Here is a 23125-nt window from a genome sequence, read left to right as displayed (position 1 = left end):
AAGTAAAGAGTATCAGAAATTTTTAATATAATTGAATTGAATTTTACTTCATTGCAAAGCAGATAACACTTGTCCTTAACAAGACTAAGTAACAAGTCGACACTAAAAAGGTCAAAAATAGGCAAAGTTCAAAGTCCATGGTCTAATCTGGAACCAATTAACCACACAATCATAACAACTATTAGTTTTTAACTGAAAAAATACTAGAGAGAATTAAAATTAGCTGCTTGAGAAACCAACTTCACCTGTCGTAAGAGTCATTTAACTAAAAAACAACAACAATTAGAGGAGAGATTTACAAAATCAAAACCAATTTACGAGAAAAAAGTTATGAAGCAAAAAAGCATACGTTATTAAAGAAAAAGATTTCATGTTTGCAATAAGGTCTCATCTGAACTTGGGCCGGTTTTTAAGGTGGCAATGTGAGAAGACTAAATTGAATACGAATACTGACAACTAATAAAGGCTCGTAAAATAAAAGCTCGCAAAGCCTCCATTTTCCGATAAACGGGAAAAAAATCAAAATTAAATTGATTTTTTTTCAGAAATTATTGAATTGGAAGTAATTATATTAATCAGCGTTAAAATGGAGATATTAATTAAGTTCATTTGTAAATTAAAATAAGAGCAACCTACCATTATTTACAACATTTCAACATTCACCTGCTATTGATATCTGCTCTTTTTCGGAAATTGGCACTTGACCTTAATTAGAAAATCAAACACAGACAAGTAACTTGAATTTCAATTAAAATTTGAGTTAAAAGGGTGGTACGCATTCAAATTGTAAGTTTTTAACCTAAATTGCTATACGTGTGGAGATAAATTTTGTCATGTTTTAACAGCTATGGGGACTGTCACTTATATGATTCTGTGACAAGAGTTGAAAAATGATCCACTAATACAGGTAAGTTAAGGCAAAAATCTGCTGGAAGATCAAATTTTTTTCTCGACTGAAAATAAAACCTTTCAATAAAAAGGACTGAATCATAAGTTAACAAAAAAAATTAGAGTTTTAACAAAGCTAAAAAAAATTTACTGACAACTTAAAACAATGGTACTCAAAATCATCAGAGCCATTAGTTAAAACACAACCACTATACAAAAGAATTTTTTGTTTCGCGGTACAGTAGGTGGACAAAGTTAATAGCGAGACTAAACTGTCAGCCGACAAAAACAAGTTTGAAACGTTGCATGGATCAAAAGACATTTTTAAAAAGGTTTTTAGAGGCATAACAGTGACTAGGTATCAACTGAAAATATTTTGCAGTTTCATAAGCAAAACCTTCAGATAATAATTTGGACTTTTGATAGATGAGACTAAATCATTAAGCTAAGGCTAAAAAAGAATTCCATAAATAGGTAAAACTCAAACTTGCAAATTCGTTTTGTTGAAGCCAAGGAAACCACGAGTTTGACTCTGTCAACTTAATATTAGCTCAATGGACCCTACTTGAAACTGAATTAGATCTCTCAGTAATTGAATTTTTAGTGTAAAACAAATTTCTCTGTGATTATCTGAAAGACAAATTTTTTAAGAAAAAATTGACACCGCTCCAAAACAACTTTCTTGCGCGCCTTCTAAAAAAACGTGATTGTTGCAACTGAATTCATAAATTAATTGGCGGGAAAAATCAAGACATCAAATTTAATTGATCTATTTGGGATAAACATTGGTTTAATCAAACGAAAAGCGAAGAATTTATTAGTTAAAAAACACTTTCAGAGGAAAAAAGGGTCCCATATTAGTAAAAAAAGATTATGTCGGCAATTTTGTGTCGGCAGCTTGGGTGAATTTTGCCGAATTTGGCTAAAAAGCGTTTTTAATGCTATTTTTAAGATGAAAAGAAACATGCCAAATCTTTATAAATTGAACCAAAATTAAAGGAAAAAGAGTCGGTTCAAATGACACAGCAACTCTCCATTATTGTCAGAAATGAAACCAATGACACTGTAATTGGCAATTTTATGATAATTTTAAGCAAAATTGATCTAAATTTTAGTAAAAGTTACGGAAAACAACGGAAGTGAGGCTAATAATAACGAAACTTTATACTACGTTACTGATCGGAAAAAGCAAAATTAAAAAATAATAAACATTTTTTTAAAGTTGATATTCTACACTTGACAAGCTTTTCTTTGATGCCACTAACAACTCTGTACAATGAATATATCGATCAGTGAAAATTGACTGAACAAAAAACCCAGTTCATCGTGTAGTTCCTTTACACACATAAGTGGAAGAACAACCATGTTTAGTCAAATCTGGACTGGAACCGACAAACGCCACAAAACTGGCCTAGTCTAACTGTGACGCTTGTCTTGCACGATCTCGAAAGATAGCAAAAGGTGCTTATCTTGTAAGACGCCAAAAACAAATTGTTAGTTGATGCAAAAATTAAGTGGAAATTATGTAAAAAGTGCGCTGACAGACGCTTTAGAAATCTGTTTTTTATCGGATCATTTTTACATCTGCTCAATAAAATTAAAAAGAACTGAATTCTTCTAGCACTGAAGTAGCAATCTTCCTGCCGCTGAAAAAGAGCATTTTTCAGTGCACAAATTATATATAGTTGTCAGCCATATTAGCTAAATTTTTCGATTAAATGTCGACAATTCAGCGCATCATGTGGATAATTATGCAACACTTTTGATTTACTAAATTTTCAGCGGCTGTCAGTGCACTTTTTACATATATTTTTCAGAGGTAGTTTTGTTCAAATGAATATTATGATTTCAGCCAGTATTATTGCCTGGACTCCTACATAACTCAGAAATCCAACACGACTGTTTCTAAAATCGACAAGAGATTAGACGAAGCAGCATGCAGGGCTTGGTTCCGAATTCTCATCAGAGAACACTATTTCAAAATCAACATGATCGATTTTCACGCCGAGAGTAAGTTTAGCATGGGCATTTTTGTCTTATTAGAAGTTCAATGCCAAATTTATCACTTTGTCAACAAAATTACAAATAATGTTTAAGGGATTCTTATTTCTCGCAGCATTTTGGAAGGACTCGATAACCCCTAGATCAATCCCGAGGGCTTGGTTGCATTTTGAGGCGTTTTTTTAATAAAATGCTATGATTCGTCCATTTCTCACATTTTATCAGTGGAAAATTTTGCTTGCGATTCTTAAATGTTGATTTCATCTTAAATTTTCACAATAGAACATATTACGCCCCAGGACATATTGCGGAACCGAAAGTTTCTATGACAATTTGGATTGGTTATCCAATAACTTTGCGGCAAATTTTTGTTGTTCCGAACCCTACTTGTAGTAGGCAGAAACTATATGCTCAACTTTTGTACAGTCAATTGTGGCCGATTGATATATTTACCGTTGAGAATTTTGAGTCGTATCACTATAAAGCCCGTCCAACGTAATGTGAAATCGAAAATTGAAAAGTTTTCAAAATTTTGCTTTTATCATTGAGTTACTGAGGTTTAAACTTTTTGTGAACATTTCACTTTTCATATTGACTTTGAATGAAAGAAGATTGGCTTTTGAATATCGAACTTTCGGACTTAAGAGCCATTTTTTGTTTTCACGTTTTTGTGGTCATTTGGCTTCTGTTTTGGTTTTTCCTCGTAATTTTCTGGCGAAATATACTAAATGTACATTCGTTTAAGTGGCTATTATATGTCTGGTGTTCTCTGAATTAGTCTAGGCAACTGTCGATCTCGACTTGAAACTAGAAGTTTTCAATAAATTTTTATTAATTAATTCTCTGTTCTTTATAACTAAATAACGACAGGTCACATTGCAGTTCTCACGAGGTTTAAACGAAGGGAGAGATTATTTGCGAATTAAAATTGAAGGCACTGATTTTATTACAAAACTTTTAGTAACATTTTCGGAAAACTTCTGAGATTTTATTATTTATGTTTTTTATTCTCTATTTTTGTCACAATTTGAGTAATGAAAGATCTCAATGTTTCAGTAGTAAGAAAATTGAAGCGTACCAAAAGCTGAACTTCATGTCTTTTGGATTCCAATATTGGAAACTACATGTTTCCGAAAAAGCAAGTGACTTTTGAGCTCTGGTTGTTTACGTTGCTTTTTTGTTGTAATGCTCTTCAATTTCACGTACTAACGTTATCGAAAGTCAAAGTTTTTGTGAAATCAAGTTTATTAATAGAATGTTCAGGTTACATTGAAAGCTCATCACGGATCCAAAAACTGGCGACATTTAGTTGATACTTTTTGAGTTTTTTCTAAATACGTTTTCAAAACTGACTGGAAAATAGTAAGAGACTTTTCAAAAACATTTGCACCTCAAAGCTTTTTTGAAGATTTGTCAAAAATGCAGATTTAAAAGGTTCTATTTTTATACTTAAACTTATGTGAATGTCTCTGGTGCTTTAGTTGTCAATTTTTGTTAGGTTAAATTTGATTTCCAAAATTTAACACCAGTCTTTTTCAACAAAATGCAGATTCAATCAATAATATTTTATTCCTCTTCAGGCAAAATTGGTGTTTTATATGATTTGATGTAATTATATATCAACAAAACCGTTTGTTGAACTCAGAGTGCAAACTCGACTGACCTCAATCACGATGAAGTTTTTGATTGCGGAGTTCAGAGATCAATTTTCAAAAAATTTTTACTTATTTACAAATGCAAAACAAAGTTTTAGAGCAGAGTTTAATTGGAGCTGAAACCTGCTGACTGATTATGATGCCGTTATATCAGAGGTTTTACAGTTTGACTTTTCGTATTAAAACGGGATTGATCTTGAGTTCTTTATTACATTTACTCAATTGGCTAAATTAGTTTTTTTTCTTGATAAAAAAAATGTATTTTTGCAAACTGAGAAAGTGAATTGTGTTTGTTTTTGCGTGCTTTTTTTCCAATCCGCTGTTCATTTTAGTGGAAAACAAAAAATAATTCTCGCTGTTTTTAACATTTTTTTGTATTATTTAAATTTATTAGAAAATTTAAATAGAAAGAATCAACAAAAGAGTTAAAATTTTTCAATTTTTTGTGTCTCAAGGATGCAAATTGGCGTTTTTTTTTGTTTGTCTAAGGACAACTAATGTTTTCGATGACATTGATAAATTGTGCTTCCTTTAAAAATTTGTAAATATTTTTTGCAATTTTTTTTGTTCCTACTTGGTATTGTTTTTAAATGAAAAAAACTGAGAACTCTTGTTAAAATTCCAAAAAAATCAACAAAATCTGAAAAAAAAATTTCTTTTACAGTTCATAGTAAGATTATTTTCAACTATTTCCATTATTTTTTTTTTTGGAAAACAGAATTTCTAAATTTTTGTATTTTGATATAAGATGTTTTTTCTATAGCTTTGTTTCAACCTTAGCAATGAAGAAACGGCCTGATTACAGTAGTCTGGATACCAGTGCAGCTAAAGTTATTAATGAATAGTTTTTTTTAATGGAGTCTCTTTTTTTCTGTAAAAGAAATAAATGACATTCAATTTTGGGTTGGTTTTAGACGTTTTACCAATAAGTATCGTTTACTACTACCATCTTCGTACGTCAGTAATGAGGCACATTTTGATACCTTTTAACTGATAGCCAATAAAAGTCAAAGAAATGGCGCTACTTATTTTGTGGAAGTTTGATGAATTTTGTGTTTATCCCAAAATTTGGGTTTTCAATCACTTTGTTCTTTGGTTAATGTTAGTGGTATACAATTTGAGCTCTCAATAACTTTGATTACATTATTGAGCAAATGCTTTTGAAAGGAAAAAAAAACTTCTGATTGTGTTTACTCGACAGTGAATGGATTGGATTTTGTATAGAATTTAACAAAAAGTTTTGAAATAAATTTGCCAATAAAAATGCTTTCGTTCGTAGTTTACTCACATTATCAAGTTGTAAGAGCTGCTTCAATCCGTATGGGCGCGTACCTAATTGTTTAGATTAGGTACCTATTGTGACTGACCTCGTGATAATATAGGTTGAGAGCACTTCTGTTTGAATTTCATCTGATTTTGCAATCCCAGTACAGATTTATACGAGAGTGCAAACGTCAGCGTTCACTGATAGGTCTAAATTGATAACTCAAAGTTTACTCTGAACTTAATAGAAACTTCTTTCTCAAAAGATGTTTCAGTTTTATATTCAATTGAAAAATGGGATAAGTAATGTTTTTGGATCTTATTTGTTTTTTTGGTAAAATTAGTTGTTCACTTGCATTTGCATTAGAGTTGATCACAGGTCACTGTTCCTTTCTTCTCACTGTTTAGTTTCTATCAGGTTTCATTGTGACAAAATAAAGAAACTTTATATTTTTTATATAGACATTTGCCTTTTTTAAGATGATATTCTATTTTAGTGCAAATTGATCAGAAAATTCAGCAATAACAAAGTAATTGATTGCATTTTTGTTTTCGGTTCGTTTTATAGAATATCTTTTAGGACGCTGCTGCACTATCTTGCAAGATTTTTGCAAATTAGCCATTCCTTTCCTAAGTATGTATAAAAAGTCACAATCCAAATACGACATCCCACGTTTTTCAAGTGATACCAATGAAACATTGAAACACAGCAAACATATTTGTGATGGTCAAAATCTAAGATACATAAGCTCTGTTACAAACTTTCAAAATTTTCAACAACCCCTCTCTGCGTTACCAAGAATTCTGCACCCTCAGAGCCTTCTCTCATTCGCTGAAAGTTAATAACATGCTTTGATAGGTCAATAAATCACTCGTTTAGGATATATTTAATATTTTTCCCTATTTGCGAACAGGGAGTGGCGTGGTGTGATAAAAAATATCCCAAATTTTTTTGTTGTTTTTATGCAGTTTTTTTTTATTTATCAAGCCAATGATTCTGAACTGGTGAAGTATATGCATCTCTTCTTAGGTGGTTGTTGTGACAGTCAAGTGAAGAAATACATCAGAAACGGATTCCGCAATCGGAATCTGCCTCCTGACAAATATTTGGAGATATTGACAAACTATCGGGATGAAAACAGGACTTTGAACTACCTTTCCGTACGTATGAGAAAAAAAGTAGTCCAAATTTCCTTAATTTCAGACCATAATATTCGAACTTGCCTTACGTTACCATGTTCCAATTGGCAGATTTAAGATGGAAGTATATATTTAAGGTACCTTAAAAAAAGTGAAATCCAACGAACCTTCAATTAGGGGGGATTCTCGTAAACTTTTTTTACTATTGTGAATATAGTGATATTTACTTCAGAAAAAAATCAAAGTTACAAAAAACGAGTAAGAGTAATGCCTGACAGAATAGGTGTTTGGCTTAAATCAGCTCAGAAATCTCTTTAGACGTGAGGTATTTCAGGCTACATATGCTGCAAATCTGTGTCTCAACATGATAATTGACATTGGGTTCGGGCCAGGAGAGCTCCGAAGGGATCATCACCGAACAGTTGTCGAGGGGGCGCCATACGTCATAGGTTCAGTATATCTAGCTTCAGCTATAAAATCTTGATTTTTACTTACTTATCGTAAAGACTATAAGGTATCTTTGCTTGGTAACGCCAAGAATCTAATTTTGATTTTTAAAACCAACGATTTTGCTGTAACTTTTGAATGAGAACACTTACAAAGATTGGCGGAAACACATGGGAAATTTAATTCATCAGACGAGACAATTATCGAAACACTTTTAAGTGCAAACTTCATCATATCCAGTTCAATATTTTGAGTATACAGTGGCTAATAGATCAAGTGTGGATTTTGAAGACAATTTGGGTTTTTTTTCAAAAATACCAATGGCACTCTTCATAAGAACAAACAACTCTTTTGAATTTGGTCTCAACTATTTACAAATAAAATTCGGACAGTAAAGTTTAGGACAATTAAATGCTCAAAATGGTTTTGTTTTCGCAAAGCATAAACTTTATTGATATTTGCCTTCTCGGACATTGCCCAAGTAATTAGGAATTTTCCATCGAGACGCCTCCGCATTAACAAATGAACATGTACATAACTATTGTTATTGAGTTCTTTTATCTTATGACGTTCGTTTGTTAAAATTTAAAAGGATCTGAAAACATACAATGGGTTGTAAAAGCAGCGATTTCGATCGGTGAAATAAAATTTTCACTCCATTCCGCTCGCCCAACGCTAAAAACTGCGGCTCTGACAGTCATTAACCGTTTGCCGCAATGTCTATTTTCATCAGCAATTTATTGTGCCTTGGCAACGCGATCGGTGCCTGGACACCTCGACCCGGTCAAGACACTCATTCACTAAGCAAAGAGTTTGCCTCAATTTGTATTTAAAAAAGTTTGGATATCTTGAGATTCCAAAGATATAAGAAGTTCAAATCAGATATTGTCATACAGATTAGCAATCTGTAGATTGAGTTGATTCGCGGTGCCGATTTATTCAAATTTAGTGTTCCAATTTGTTGGCTTATTCGCGGAGCGAATCGACACTTAATTTTGATGCTTGTTGAGATTATATTCTGAATACAGAATTAGTGTAGATTTGGCGGAGCGAAATCTCGTTCTATTTTCGAATGGTTATTTCTCTTACCGAAATAAGCTTAATTTGTATCTTATCTGAATTAAGACTTTAGCGGAGCGGAATCTAGTTTAAGAGAGAGACAACTAAATTGAATTCAGAAAATGAGAAGAATGATTCCAAATTAAGATTAACTAAACTGATCAACACTTTGTTCACAATACTACATTTCCAATTGCGGCAACCTAAAATCACGAGAAAACATGAACAGACAAAAGATATCATACACAGAATGTAAACAAAATTAGAAGTGTGAAAACATAAGATTTGATCTTCAGAACAAGAACTAAATGATGAATGAAATAATGGTAAATGAAAATGAACTTAATTGATTTAACTTAAAATGAACTTAATTAGCTGCACCAAATCAATAGCCCCCAGACTAATATGTACTATTGTACCACATTTCCCCCTTGACGAAAATAAATGACAAAGTTATTTATCAGAAAATTATAATCATATGTACTGGTTAAATAATTAATACTATATTGTTTTGAATCAGAATTGTTTTAAATGTCAACAGTTTTAGTTAAATGTTTTAGTCGCTATCACTTTCATAATATCTTTCGGCCTCACCGACCGTCATCGATGATTCTTGTCCTTCATAATTGGGCGAGACGTAGAATTGTGTAGGATACGATTGTGTTGGTGAACATGGGCCGACTGTAAGGTCAATTTCGTTTTGATGAGTTTGGGCTGCGGCTGTCTTTATGGCGGAGATTATCGATTTGTTTTGGATTTGTTGTTGCTTGGTGATTTGTCTTCTTTATTTCTCGCAAGTACACCAGGACTGGATGTTGTAGGGGGACAAGTTTGTACTGATGTGACGGATTCATCTGATTTGGTTACCGAGGGTGTTGATCGTTTTCGTTTTGACGGAATTATTGCTGCAGAAGCTTTTGTAGCGGCCTTACGTTTGGGTCTGCTAGGTGGCTCCGCTATGACAATTGAAGTAGATGGCATCTCCATTGACACCGCGAAATCACTTCTTATTTCGTTGGGTTGTATTGGCGGTGCTGTTGATGATGATATTTTTGGTTTGGTGGGCATTCGTATCCGAAGAGCGCGTGTGACAAGAGAATGTATTGAAGAAACCGTACTGACATCATCGGCTAATTTTCTATGCTTCATGCGTTTTCCGCCCTCTAGCTTCTTCCTTGATTCTTTCGCGTGATGGCTTATCAGTTCCTCGGTTGTTTTTCCTGTTGTTATTTTTGGACGTCGATTTGCGTAGATCTGTATTCGGTTTGACGTTCGGCTTTTGTGCCAAATTTTGCTAAGTCTGAATTTCTGATAGTCACATCTCTTTTTCCTGGTTCTTTAATGACTGAGGTGAATGTAATCGTTTTTACTACCGAAAAACCAGGCGCTAACACGTCGTATAAGCCATCGAGACTTTTCTTTGATCGTTTTGTGCGCGGTCTCTTTTTCGCAAGTTTTACTTCTAATGAAGCTTCTGTTTGTGATACTGATTGTCCTACTTCTGGATGGGGAATCACTCTTGATTCCTTGTTCGGGTCGTCGTTTTTTCTTTTTGTCGCATCTTTGCTCAGTCTGTTTTTGTTCATCTCTATTTCTGTGTCGCTTCGTTCTTCATTGTTCCAATTTTCATCAGCAATGAGTTCCTCCCATCGGACAGTCTCCAAATCTAAATATTTATTTAAAATATTTTTGTAGGTTAGACTTTTTGGATCTGGCTTAGTCGTTATATTACTTAACGGAGTATTCGCCTTTCTACCAAAATTGGCCTCAAATGGTGATATATTAATAGTCTTTTGACGGCATATTCGAAGCTGATAAATTGTTGAATTTATTGATGCTTTCACATTGAATTGATTTCGCGCCGCCGTTTTAATGCAAGCTAAGCGATTCTTGATAGTTTGAATTAGCCTTTCAACTAAGCCAATTGCTCTGTGATCGTGTATTGGAGCTTCAATTAATTGTATGTTATTTTGACTACAAAATGTTTTAACTTGTTGTCCCCTTTGGCATCGAGCTTGATCCAATCTAATTGTACGGGGTATACCGTGCAGCAAAACATATTCTTGAAGAAATTTCAAAATATTATCTGCATTAGCTCTATCAAATACTTCTGCTGTTGGAAATTTTGAAAATCAATCAATACATGCAAGAAGGTAAATCTCTTGATTTTTTTCATTATAGATTGGTCCTCCAAAATCAATTTGAATTTCTTCATTTGGAACTTTGCATAAATTTAAAAGTGCCCATTTATCAGCAGGTATAATAGATTTTAAATTTTTACAAATCTTGACACAGGGGTTGCAATTTGCAGTTTTTGTAGCTATGTCCCTGTGCATATATGGCCACCACGCGTGAGTTGCCATATCGGTCATCCCCCATGTTCCAGGATGAGTAGCATGGATGGCGTCCACGTATGCGTCTTTAATTGCATGGGGAAGGGCTATTCTGTCGTCAATGCAGACACATCCATTCTTAACATGTAGGTCTTTCCAGAAGGAATGTATATAGGGTGATATCTGCTTGCATCGGTCCTCATTTTCCGTCAAGATGCAATCTCGTATCTCTTTCAGAATTGCATCCTTATTTGTAAGGCTAACCATCAGGGAACTGGAAAAGATCTTTGAGAGAGCGAAATTGAAGAAGTCCAAATAGAGATCATCTACTGAAGGCGAAGTGACTGTTGTCGTATCAGTGGTAGGTGTGATTGGCGTTGCGGGTACTATTTGGGCTGATGACGGTCCTGCTTCGTCTGCAAATCGTACTCTGGAGGGCGTCGATTGTTTGACTTGCATCAATGTTTCATCGTGGGAACTTGATTGAGACATCATGTAAACTTTATTGAATTTGTTTGCAATTCGTTGGAAATTGTTTAATTCAGGTAGCGACTGTTTGGTAGAACGATTTAAGGCAAAAAGCGAGTGAGGAATGTTAGCTGTCTCGATTTGGATTTTGAATTTATGTTATTTGGTGTTAATTCGTTAATTGAGTTATCATTATTCGTAATGGTAGAATATTCTGGATTTCGCGGTGCGAATTCACTGCATAATTTGTTAGAAGAATTTGGATTATTTGAGGCGCATTCTGTAAGCGGATTTTGCGGTGCGAATTCACTGCATAATTTGTTAGAGGAATTTGGATTATTTGAGGCGCATTCTGTAAGCGGATTTCGCGCTGCGAAATTGACGTAATTTTCTGCATTAAATAAGAAGCGTTTCGCACCGCGTTTAATTACATCGAAATTTGCTACTATAAATTGCTCGTTATATGCAGATATATTAACGGCTTTTTGTTGCGGGTCGCTAGAGATATAATCCACTAATCCCATTTTTGAGCCAGTGAGATAATCAATTGAGAAATCAAATGCTAGTAGTCGATCTACCCAACGTGTCAATCTACTATTATAGGATTTGTTAGATCTGTTCTCTCTCATGATTGAGAGAAGAGCCCTATGATCAGTTATTACAGTAAAAGGATTGCCGTATAAATAATATTTAAAGTGTTCCACGGACCAGACAACACCCAAAAGTTCGAGCTCATTTATGCTATATCTGTCCTCAACAGAATTCAAGAATCGTGACGCAAATGCTACTGTATGCCAACCATTAGGTGTTCGTTGTTCTAATGCACATCCCAAACCCTTACGTGAAGCATCGCATTTAATTCGTGTTTCTAATTCCGAGTTAAAATGTTTGTTTTCGGTAGTTTCCGCAATTTGGTCTTTAATCAATGAGAACTGTTTTTCATGCTCGTCCGTCCAGAGAAATTTTGAATTTTTCTGAAGCAGAGGTCGGAGGGTGTAGCATAGTTGTGACAAATTTGATATGAATTTTCCTAAATGTTGTACTGAACCCATAAACGATCGACGATTTTAAGATTGTTAGGTGCTGATAATTTTCCAATTGCATCCGTTTTACTCGATAGTGGAGTTACACCTGATTGTGTAATATTATGTCCAAGCCATTCGATTTTTTCTTTTGCGAGGTGACATTTTGCTAGATTTATTCGGAGATTTTCTTGATCTAGTTTTATTAGACATTTTCGTACCAAATCCAGATGTTTTTCTATTCCAACTCTGCTAACTATTAATATTTCGTCCAAGAAACATAAAGTATTATCCAGACCTGCAAGGGGGCAATCAATAGCTTTTTGGAATTCAGCTGGCATATCCGTAAGACCGTAAAATCCAGTTTTAAAACGATATGTGCCAGTCATTTCTCCGCTAACGATATTAAAGTTACAATGGCGGGCCGTATCACTAAGTAACTTAAGTTGACTATAAGCGTACTGCAAATCAAGAGTTGTGAAATAAGCAGTCTCTTGCGGCGCAGTTGAGAGTGTTTGAGAAATCGTTTGAATTAGCAAGTCTATGTTTGGCATTTGATACTTGTTTTTGTGAATGGCTTTGTTTAGAATTTTGGAATCTAGTGCTATTTTCATTGACTGATCCTTTTTCACTGTAATGACTATTGGAGAGATAAAAAATTGATCAGAACAATTGGTCAGTTTTTCTATATGTCCTTCGTTTAGCAATTTTTCAAGTTCAATTTTCACTTTCGGTTGAAGATGTATTGGCACTTTTCTTCCTTTTTGATGTGTCACTCGATAATTTTTGTGAAAATTTGAGTTAACCGTGTGATTTTCCAACTCGTGAGATCAAATCTGGGAATTCTTTTGCTAACGAACTTTTTATCGCACAATTTTGATCTATGTTATTGACTTCTACATTCGGGCAAGGTTTTTGCGATATTATTATGCCTAATTGATCAAAAAGGTCTCGTGCGAGAATTGGTCGGAAAACATCAGCTACGACCGTAATTTTTGCTTTCTGAATTTTCCAATCGTTGCATCGAACTGGCGTTTTCAAAGCGCCTAGAGTTTTGACAGTGTCATTAGAAAAAGACTTTAATTCTAATGGTTCTTTCTCTGACCGTTGTGATTGCGGACAGTTATACATTATTTCTTTAGCGAGCGACATATTAGTAATAGTGCAACTGCTGCCGGAATCGAGAAGCAGATCACAATCTGTATTTCCGATCGTTATCATCATATTTTTCAGTGCTGCTTGCGGTGAATTAATATTTTCTACTGTCGCAACGTAATTGTCGTCTGAAGAATCATAATCCGAATTAATTTGCTCGATATAATTTAGATAATTAACGTTTGGACTTTCCTGACTTGAATTTTGATCCGAAATTTCAGCAGTTTCTATTTTATTAATACGATTATTTTGTTTTGTATTTTGTGCAGTATTAAGTTTTCTTCGACATATCTGTGCGAAGTGATTGAACAAACCACAGTGATTACATTTCTTACCCATAGCAGGGCAAACCTGGCGGTGCTTTGGTGTCCAAGACTGACCACATTCACGACATTGACCAACTGATGCACGGTTCACTACTGTTCTGCTTGATTGATTACCACGCAAACTCGCACCGCGAAATCGATTGATTGATTGTATTGCGTTTACTGCACTGCCATTTGCATTGTCATTGGATGATATTCTCTGCTGGTTCTGGTGGCCCATTTCCATATTGACTGCAATACTGAGTGCTCTTTCTGGGTCAACTGTATCGCGGAGAAGTTCCCGTTGAATATCATAATCCAACATGTTTGTGATGAAGATGTCCCTGATGATTACCTCCTCACGATTTTCAAAATCGCAATTTTCAGCCAATTTTTTCAAGATGCTGTAGAATTGTTCTACTGTTTCACCCTTTTTCTGCTTTCGAGAAAAGAACACATATCGATCGAATGTGATATTTCGTGGACGGATAAAGGCTATCTCCATCATCTCCCAAAGTTGGAGGGTAGATAGGTCATAGATATTATCATGAGGAAACTTTTGTGTTAGCAATCGTCTTCCCTCTGTACCAATGCTTAGGTATAGAAGAGACACACATTTTTGGTCGCAAAGATTTCATGGCCGTTCCCCGAATAGTACTCCGGCTTCTGTTATCTTTTGACATTTTAACTCCCATTGCAACTTCAATTGACTGTTTCGTATCTGACGGTCTCTCTCCGATTCCATTGTGGCACCTTCAATTGCTGCTTCATATTTTGGTTCGCTGGTAGGCGAACCGTCGTAGGTCTTGGTTGCAACAGCGTGTCCAATGTGATATTCTCACGTGCGAGGATCGCAAGTTTGACCTGAATCCGCCATTTTTCCCATCTGATTGGTGGGTCCGACGTTGGACGTTCCCAAAATGGTTCTATCGACAACGGTGTTTTTCGAGATTCTCGAGCTGACTGCGCCATGTCATACAGATTAGCAATCTGTAGATTGAGTTGATTCGCGGTGCCAATTTATTCAAATTTAGTGTTCCAATTTGTTGGCTTATTCGCGGAGCGAATCGACACTTAATTTTGATGCTTGTTGAGATTATATTCTGAATACAGAATTACTGTAGATTTGGCGGAGCGAAATCTCGTTCTATTTTCGAATGGTTATTTCGCTTACCGAAATAAGCTTAATTTGTATCTTATCTGAATTAAGACTTTAGGGAGAAGAATGATTCCAAATTAAGATTAACTAAACTGATCAACAATTTGTTCACAATACTACATTTCCAATTGCGGCAACTTAAAATCACGAGACAACATGAACAGACAAAAGATATGATACACAGGATGTAAACAAAATTAAAAGTGTGAAAACATAAGATTTGATCTTCAGAACAAGAACTAAATGATGATGAAATAATGGTAAATGAAATTGAACTAAATTGGTTTAGCTTAAAATGAACTTGATTAGCTGCACCAAATCAATAGCCCCCAGACTAATATGTACTATTGTACCACAGATATCATTGCGCATTGAGTGCAACATTTACGAAATTTTAAACATGTTACGGGAAAGATTCCCAAAACTTGTTCGAAGTATCTTACGGTATCTTATCCAATCGAATAAAAAACAAACATTCTATTTAGTTAACAATGATATGATAATAGCGGCATTTGAGACTATGCTTAAAATAGCGGCATTGTGTTAACGATTTTGAGGTTCAGATAATTAAAATAGCATCGGCTCAAAACAATTCTGGACAGAGCATGAGCATGCTGAACTGCCTATTTTCCACTGTGTGCTGAAAAACAGATCCCAAAATTGTTGTCAAATTGTCTTTGAGAATTATCATTATTTTCAATAAAATGCTCAATTTGTCAATCGCATAAATTTAGTCAATGTCATTGTTTTGTTCCAAACTTTTTTGCTCAAGATTAAAAAATTTGGCTGCATCTCATAGTGCTGACAAAAAAGTCAGTAATGAACAAATTTAAAAATAAAACATTGACAATTGTATCGGACTTTTTTCGAATCACTAGATTGAAAAAACAAAAAAACTAAAGTGGATCGCGGATCTTGTTTTTCTCAGTCAAGGACCTGTCAATTTTGCCTCTGAGTCAATGATAACTAACTCATCATACAAAACTTTTAGTAGTCATACTAGGCCATATATGATTCTTAGTAATCATACTAGGTTATATATGATTTGTATGAAATCTTGGTAGTCACACAAGGATCATATATGATTTCCTAGTAATCATTCAGGGATCAAACAAAAAATTTTAAAGCCTGAAAAATGTTTAAATTTCACTTTCTATCGAGGTTGAAAAAATTTCTTGGAAAGCATACAATGTCATATATGACACATAAAACATTGACTGGTGCCACAAATTCCCGTATAATTTAATCAGAGGACATGTCAAATGAAAATATTGCATTTGCAATCCGCATTTGTTTCTTTGTATGCATTAAGAGAATAATTTTGCAATTTGGACATAATCACAAAACATTTTTCAGGTCATATGCTAAAAAATTTTTTCTAGGTTTCTTATAAATGAGCATTTATAGGTACTAACTGACTTCAGAGAGTATCAGATCTTTAGTTATATTTGGACATAAACTTTTATTTAGTGCCAATCTTTGCAAATGTTATTGTAGATTAGGGTCTTCTGGAGGATCAGAAAGGTGATGCCTAACGAAATAAATATTTAAAAAACGATTTATGAAAATTACATGTATGATTTCTTAGTAGTCATACAAGGATCGTACTAGGAAATACGTTATGATTTGTATGACATCATATATGATCCTTGTATGACTACTAAGTAGTGGCGACCCGGAAGGCGCCAAATTTTTAAAAATTTTTAGAGTTCGAAAAGTGTTCATTATAATTTGTGTGCTTTTCATAATTTTCATCATTCTTCTCAAAATTTTTTTAAACACATAACCAATTTTGATAGATCTCAGATGATTTTCCTCGTCAATATATAACATTTTGCACAGCAAACAGAAAAAAGCTGTTTGTTTTACGTTTTTTGAATTCTGGAGTGACAGTGTTAGAAAGATAACCTAGTTGTTGTTTCGATATCAAACCGCAAACAATTCCACTTATGCTGATTAACGCATTTAAAAACTATTTTCAGAAACAAAAATTGATCTAAATTGAGGCGAATTTGATATGAAATGCTCTTATTTTCTTATTTTTTAGCAGCTTTGAAGCTTTTTATTTTCAAGCAAGTGAAATTTACGTAAAAAATTGCAATGTTAGCAATATGATGCCATGGCAAGGGCCGTAATTTGTCCCAAATTATGAAAGTCATCTCACAAAAATCAAAAACTGTCTGAACAATTGGGGCTTCTTGATTTTTTTCCGGAAAATATGGGATCAATTAGGGTTCTATAAAAGAACAGGTTTTATAAAACTTCAAACGAAAATCTAGTCATATTCATGTGGATCAGTTTTCTGATAGAGTATGCATGTTTTGAATTTTGATGGTTGAAAGTCGAATATCAATATCCCACGAAAAAATGAAAGAGATTAACATTTTAGTCGGAAGAGAGTTTGGAGATCTGGGAATTTCACTTATAGACTCCAAAACATTCGGCTATTTGAATGTGACCAAAGAGCTGACATTTCATTGGTTCAAACATAACATGATGTGCAAAGGGAACCCCTGGATATGCGATGAGGAAAATTCAACATCGTCCGACAATACAAAAAACAGTAGGAACGGATCAAAACCAGAGAAAGCCTCCAAAAAATTGAAGGGTGGGAAGAAAAGCAGGCGGAAAAAGCAATCAGCAATAAATGGATCTTCGTCTAGAGATGAAATGAGAAGACGTGAAAAATAAAATTTGATAACTGTCAAAAGTTTATATCGGCAATTCAAACAATTTAACAATTTACGTTGCTATCGGCGTATCCACTATTTGTTTTTAAGTATAAAAAGGAACAAAAGGGTGCATATATATTTTTTAATGAATTCAATATCCAAACATACAAAAATTTTGCTTGCGAAGTGCTGTTCGGAGTAGATAACTTTAAGTTCTCTCCTTCACTGGGGAAATGACAACTAAATGAAACTTTGCTAAATTTGCTATTCAAGAATATTTTCATATATTATATGTAGGAAATCGGCATTGTGTTCGGTTTTAGATCGGCAGAATCAACTGAAGCTATCGAGTCTTTTGATATGTTTGGTTTTCAAACATAGGAAATCACCGTTATGTTTTATTTAACGTTAGAAATTCACATTATGTGTTAACTGCATCGGTCTTAATCGTAGAATATAAGAAAAAATTTATATATATATATATATATATATAAACATATATATATATATATATATATATATATATATATATATATATATATATATGAAGCCGAACATTTTGAAGCAGTTATGTTTTTGAGAGATAACATATCAATAAACTATTTTTTGTCGTTTTCGTTCAGTCGCCTGAATAAAGTTTTGATTGTAAAAATCAGGTTGGGTATCAGAAAACTTGCAAAAATGTTTAAAACGCGTTTGCCATCCATTTTAAACAATTTGATTTTTTTTAATACTGACAGATATCAAAAACTTTCATGAAATATAAGACCACAAGGGAATAGAATATTTTTCAAAGTTTTTCAGAATAGTGTCAACGTTTTCATCATTTGATTAATGATCGATCGTTTATCGTTACATTACTGAAGTTCTGCCAAAAAGCCTGAAATCAACAAACAAAAAATAATTATTTTTTATCGAACTGAATTGCGGCTGATTTTTAATGATCTTTAAGAAATCATTGCTAATGATTTTTAAAAACTCTTTTCTGGCAGACGCAAAAATAGTTTATAGAAGAGGGAATGAACAAACTCCAATTGAACTCTTTTTCCGAATTTAAGATTTTCCAGGTTTATTGAATCCCTTAAAAAAATTCAATTGCAGTTTTTCAGCTGTTTTATTTTAAAATAAAATTCTTTTTATTTTTTTGCCCAGAAAACTGTTTTTAATCTGTTTCCGTTTTTTGGGCAGATTTCAAAAATACATTATTATTCAAAAATGTTCTGCATACTTATTGCAATTGTGAACATAAATTCTGTACTCTTTGCAATTTAAAACATTTGATAATAGTTCAAGTTACAAAGTAACAAAAATTCAAAATATCGATTATAAATTTAGTTGGACGTGACAACTTATTTTTATTGACGTTGAAATTTTCCTCGACGCTGAAACTAAACGGAAATGCTTCCTGTCTAAGAGAATTGTAGGCAGACTTATTATGCTTAAAAAACCAATAGTCTTTAGGAAACTCTGAACTTAGCAAATATCGATTTCTTTTTTTTAGCGAGCTGATACACCAAAATATCTAAAATTAATAAAAACAAAGTTTGAAGCTGCTAACTTTATGTCAGGTTTCAAGATCAGCAATCGAGCATTTTTTTTTAAAAAAGGTGCCTTTCTTAAATTTTTATCTTTCCAACAAAATGTTGAAATGTTTATAAATTCAACTGGTGACTACCAATTCCCCACTTCAACGGTAAATTAGTTCAAATGCGAAACAAGTTCCATTTGTATTATCCTTTGCTTTGCTTTCTTCATTTATAATTGCGTTTTTTAAGCATATATTAGCGTTACAAACAAACAAAACTAGGCATATCAGAGCTACGAGAACCCGGGATTAAAGGTTTGAGACCCACACGAGGAAGAATCGGTAACGAAGAATATCGACACCCAAAACTCATGAATTAATCGGTTCATGAGTTAACCAGAAATGCCTCATATTTTTCTTTCTAAAGGGGCCAAAAATTATTTTAGGCAGCAAGAATTTCAAAATGAAGATGCTTGATTTTAAAAGAGTCTTGAACATAAGTTTACGAGCAAAATCCTAGTTTACACATATTGATAAGATCTGTTTATGTTCCAAAAGAATACAATCTATTTGCAGAGGGAGTAGAAAAAAAATCTGTGTATTTTTGTTTTTGTAAAAATATTTTAAATCCAAATGTCACATAACAAATTTTTGGTTCAAGGCTTAGCTGTGTGAAATTTTATGTTGTGCCTCCTTCTCGTATCGAGTAATAAACTTGAATAATTCTCGAAAGAAAAAGTATATAAAATTCAAGACTCAATTTGGAAGGTTTTTACTATGTATCGGAACATAGACAAACTCGCGAAGAATTTTTCATGATCTGTTTACGTATAGAAACATGTTTAACAAGCGTATCTCGAACATACAAGACGATAACATTCCATCTGATAAAACACACAAAAAAAACATATCACACAAGCTCTCTCTTATACGAAAGAAAACCGCATGTTTTTTACTGCATTAGAAGACCAGAAGGTGGTCCGCCAAACGTATCTTTAATCTCCAGATGAAGGTCGCAAAGAGGTCCAAAACCTATTAAGTTGAACCTAAAAAACCATACATAAAATTTTATGGGGGAAAAAGTTCTGACTTTGACGGGATTCGAACCAGTGACCTCTGGGGCGCGGGCCAGAAGTCTTAACCGCTCGGCAAAATAGGCTAAAGAACAATCTGTGCGAACGCACACGTTATTTCCTCTCGCTTGTATGCATTTGCATTGGCAACATCCTCCGGCCCCAAAAGTGATGATTCTAAGACAGGCATTAGACTAATTACGGGGCTGGATAGGATGTCGGTTGGTGTTTGCACTTCGGCAGATCGCGCGATTTCATCGTCACCGTAACGCAGACTCGAAACTCTAGCGAGTGGATAGTGGCCCCTTGGGCTGTCGTCATCGATTATCCAGACCAAGTCGCCAGTTTTCACCACTCCAGTTGGTTGAGTTCTCCATTTGGGGCAGCGGTTCAACGCAGGAACATACTCTTTTAGCCAACGCTTCCAAATCTCGTTCGCGTAAGCTTGCGCTCTAGCATAGCTCTTACGATGGTTAAAGTCATCAACCGGATTGAGTGAAGTCAAGCAGGAACTGCGATTTCCAAGGAGGAAGTGGTTCGGCGTCAAGGCGTCGAAGTCGTTAGCGTCGGAGCTAACGGGCGTCAGAGGGCGGTTATTCAGCGTCTGTTCGACTAAACAGCAAGTCGTCTGAAGTACTTGATCAGTAAGTCGGCGGTTATCGAGTATGGCGTACAAAGTTCGCTTGAAACAACGCACAAGCTTTTACCAGACGCCTCCGTGATGCGGCGCTGCAGGCGGATTAAATTTCGATTTGATTCCCTTCTGTGCGAGTTTTGAAGCTATCAACTTTGCATCCAAATTGAGCAGACATACCAATAGTTCCTGTTCTGCACCGGCAAAGTTCGTCCCATTGTCTGATCAGATTACTGATGGCATTCCACGACGTGCGATGAATCGTTCGATACCCATCACACAGGTGTTTGCATCCATCGAGTGCGCTATCTCGACATGCACGGCACGAGTCGTGAGACATTTGAACAAGAAGCCCCATATTTTCCCAGATGAGCGGCGTATCGTTACGTAAAAAGGTCCAAAGTAATCTAGACCCACGCTGGTGAAAAGCGGACTCTGAAACCAAAGTCGTTCAGACGGAAGATCAGCCATCATCGGCTGGACGGGTGTTGCATTTCTTTTTCGGCAAAAAACGCAATTGAAGCGAATAGAACGGAGTGTTGAACGAAGTTTCAGGACCGCGAATCTTTGTTGGATAAGTGCACGGAGATAATCGACACCTTAATGGTGGTGTTTCAGATGCATGTGGCGTAGGAACAACAGAACTAATGGATGGCGTCAATCAAGTATTATTGGATGCTTCAAGTCAGAGTCAATTTCGGCGAGACGCTTAACGCGGCCGGTGGACCGTAGTAGGCCACCAGTTCCAATGAAGGGCGAGTAAACGGCAATACGGCTTTTCTTGTTAATTTGTTTTTCTTGAGCAAGCTGTTGTCGCTCAAGGGGGAATGACTCAGACTGAGTAATTAACTGCAGTTTTCGTTCTGCATCGTTAAGTTCTTCCGGATCAACTATTTCCTCTCCAGAAGACCGATAGGCGAGATGACGAGGGAGTAATCGCATGCAATACGCAAGTATCCTAAGCAGTTTAGGATACGAACTGAACATACGGAACGGAAGGCTAAAGTCCATTTTGAAAACGTCGGTTATCAAGGTTGAAGTCTTCTCTGAAGAGGATGCTTCAGTTGAATGACTCTTCAATTTGATGTTTTTGATTACATAGGTATTAGGCTGGAACGGGAAATCGGACGTTCGGAGAAACTGGGGACCATGCAACCAACTGCTTTTTTGCAGCGCTTCAGAAGACATTCCTCTAGTACCTGCGTCGGCTGGATTAGCATGAGATGCAACATGGTGCCATTGATCGACACTTGTCCCTTCAAGAATCGCCGAGACGCGGTTTGCAACAAATATTGGCTGCTTATCCAGTGAGTTCAAACATTGGAGGACAGTAGTGCTATCTGTCCACATAAATGTAGTTTGAACTGGTACGGTAAGTGCTTTGAATGTTTCTTCTCTCAATCGGGCTGCGAGCAAAGCTGCCTGTAGTTCAAGCTTCGGCACGGTTAGTGTCTTCATTGGGGCGCCACGTGCTTTTCCAATCACGTATGCAAGTTCGGTGCGTTTGATTTCAGATGGTAGACTGACAAGTGCACGCAAGAAGGCAACTGCGCTATAAACTTCCTGAGATCTATCTCCGATTACGTGCAATTCAAGGTGTTCAAAATGACCGGAAAAATAGCAGCGAGGTATGTTTAACAAAGCCAGTGTTGGTAACTTAGAACTCCAGGAGGAGAATCGATCAATCATCTCATTGGGGAGTTTTTTATCCCGGCTCTGACCATGTAAACGCCAGACATCTTTCAGGAGAAGTCGTGCTGTGACAGTAAAAGGAGCAATTAAGCCGATGGGATCGAATACTTCGGCTACTAAACTCAAAACGAACCTTTGCGTGACTGCTTTACTGCTATCACAAGAAGTGCTGCGACTTACTACTAGAGTGTCTTTGGTATGATCCCATTTCAATCCCAACACATGAGAGGATGACTCTTCCATTGACGCACCAATGACTTTCGGAACAGTCTCAACTGATTGATCTTCAAGCTCATCTAGTAAACCTGGCACGTTACTAATGAACTTAGTTAGTTTGAAACCACCCTTACTAGGTAATTTGACCAAGTCTCGTGACCGCTTGAGCGCCTCATCAGGAGATTCCATTGAGTCCAGGTAATCATCCATATAGAATTTTTCATGAACTGCCTTTGCTGCGTCAGGATACTCTTTTTCATGATCTCGTGCTGTTCACTGCAACGCGTAATTTGCGCAAGTCGGTGAGTCCTTTGCGCCGAAGATGTGTCGAGTGTACTGATACTCCTCAACGCTCTTTGAGGGGTCCTCCCGCCACAAAAAACGGAGAGCTGGTTGATCAGATGGCAACACACCTACT

General features: G+C 35.4%; 2 protein-coding genes across 2 annotated transcripts in view; one reads left to right on the top strand and one right to left on the bottom strand.

Annotated features, from left to right (window-relative positions):
* LOC142350903 (uncharacterized) overlaps positions 1-17610 on the top strand; it is a 34859-nt gene extending 17249 nt beyond the window's left edge. Inside the window, exons 3-6 of the mRNA XM_075402908.1 lie at positions 2741-2898; positions 6838-6968; positions 7282-7396; positions 17285-17610. Of these exons, the coding sequence (XP_075259023.1) occupies positions 2741-2898; positions 6838-6968; positions 7282-7396; positions 17285-17586 (706 nt within the window). The 3' untranslated portion in view covers positions 17587-17610. The remainder of the gene's footprint in view (positions 1-2740; positions 2899-6837; positions 6969-7281; positions 7397-17284) is intronic.
* Positions 17611-21456: 3846 nt separating this feature from the next.
* On the bottom strand, positions 21457-22917 carry LOC142350480 (uncharacterized). Its single transcript, XM_075402331.1, has one exon. It carries the CDS (start codon positions 22915-22917, stop codon positions 21457-21459), a length of 1461 nt encoding a protein of 486 aa, XP_075258446.1.
* Between the last annotated feature and the right edge of the window lie 208 nt (positions 22918-23125).

The sequence above is a fragment of the Convolutriloba macropyga genome, chromosome 12, assembly GCF_964194025.1.
Source record: "Convolutriloba macropyga chromosome 12, txConMacr16.3, whole genome shotgun sequence".
NCBI classification, from domain to species: Eukaryota; Metazoa; Xenacoelomorpha; order Acoela; family Convolutidae; genus Convolutriloba; species Convolutriloba macropyga.
This window is presented reverse-complemented; position numbering and strand designations above follow the sequence as displayed.

Bases quoted from the DNA above. Each gene is read 5' to 3' on its own strand.
- LOC142350480 (XM_075402331.1), bottom strand. From the start codon at position 22,917: ATGGATGATTACCTGGACTCAATGGAATCTCCTGATGAGGCGCTCAAG.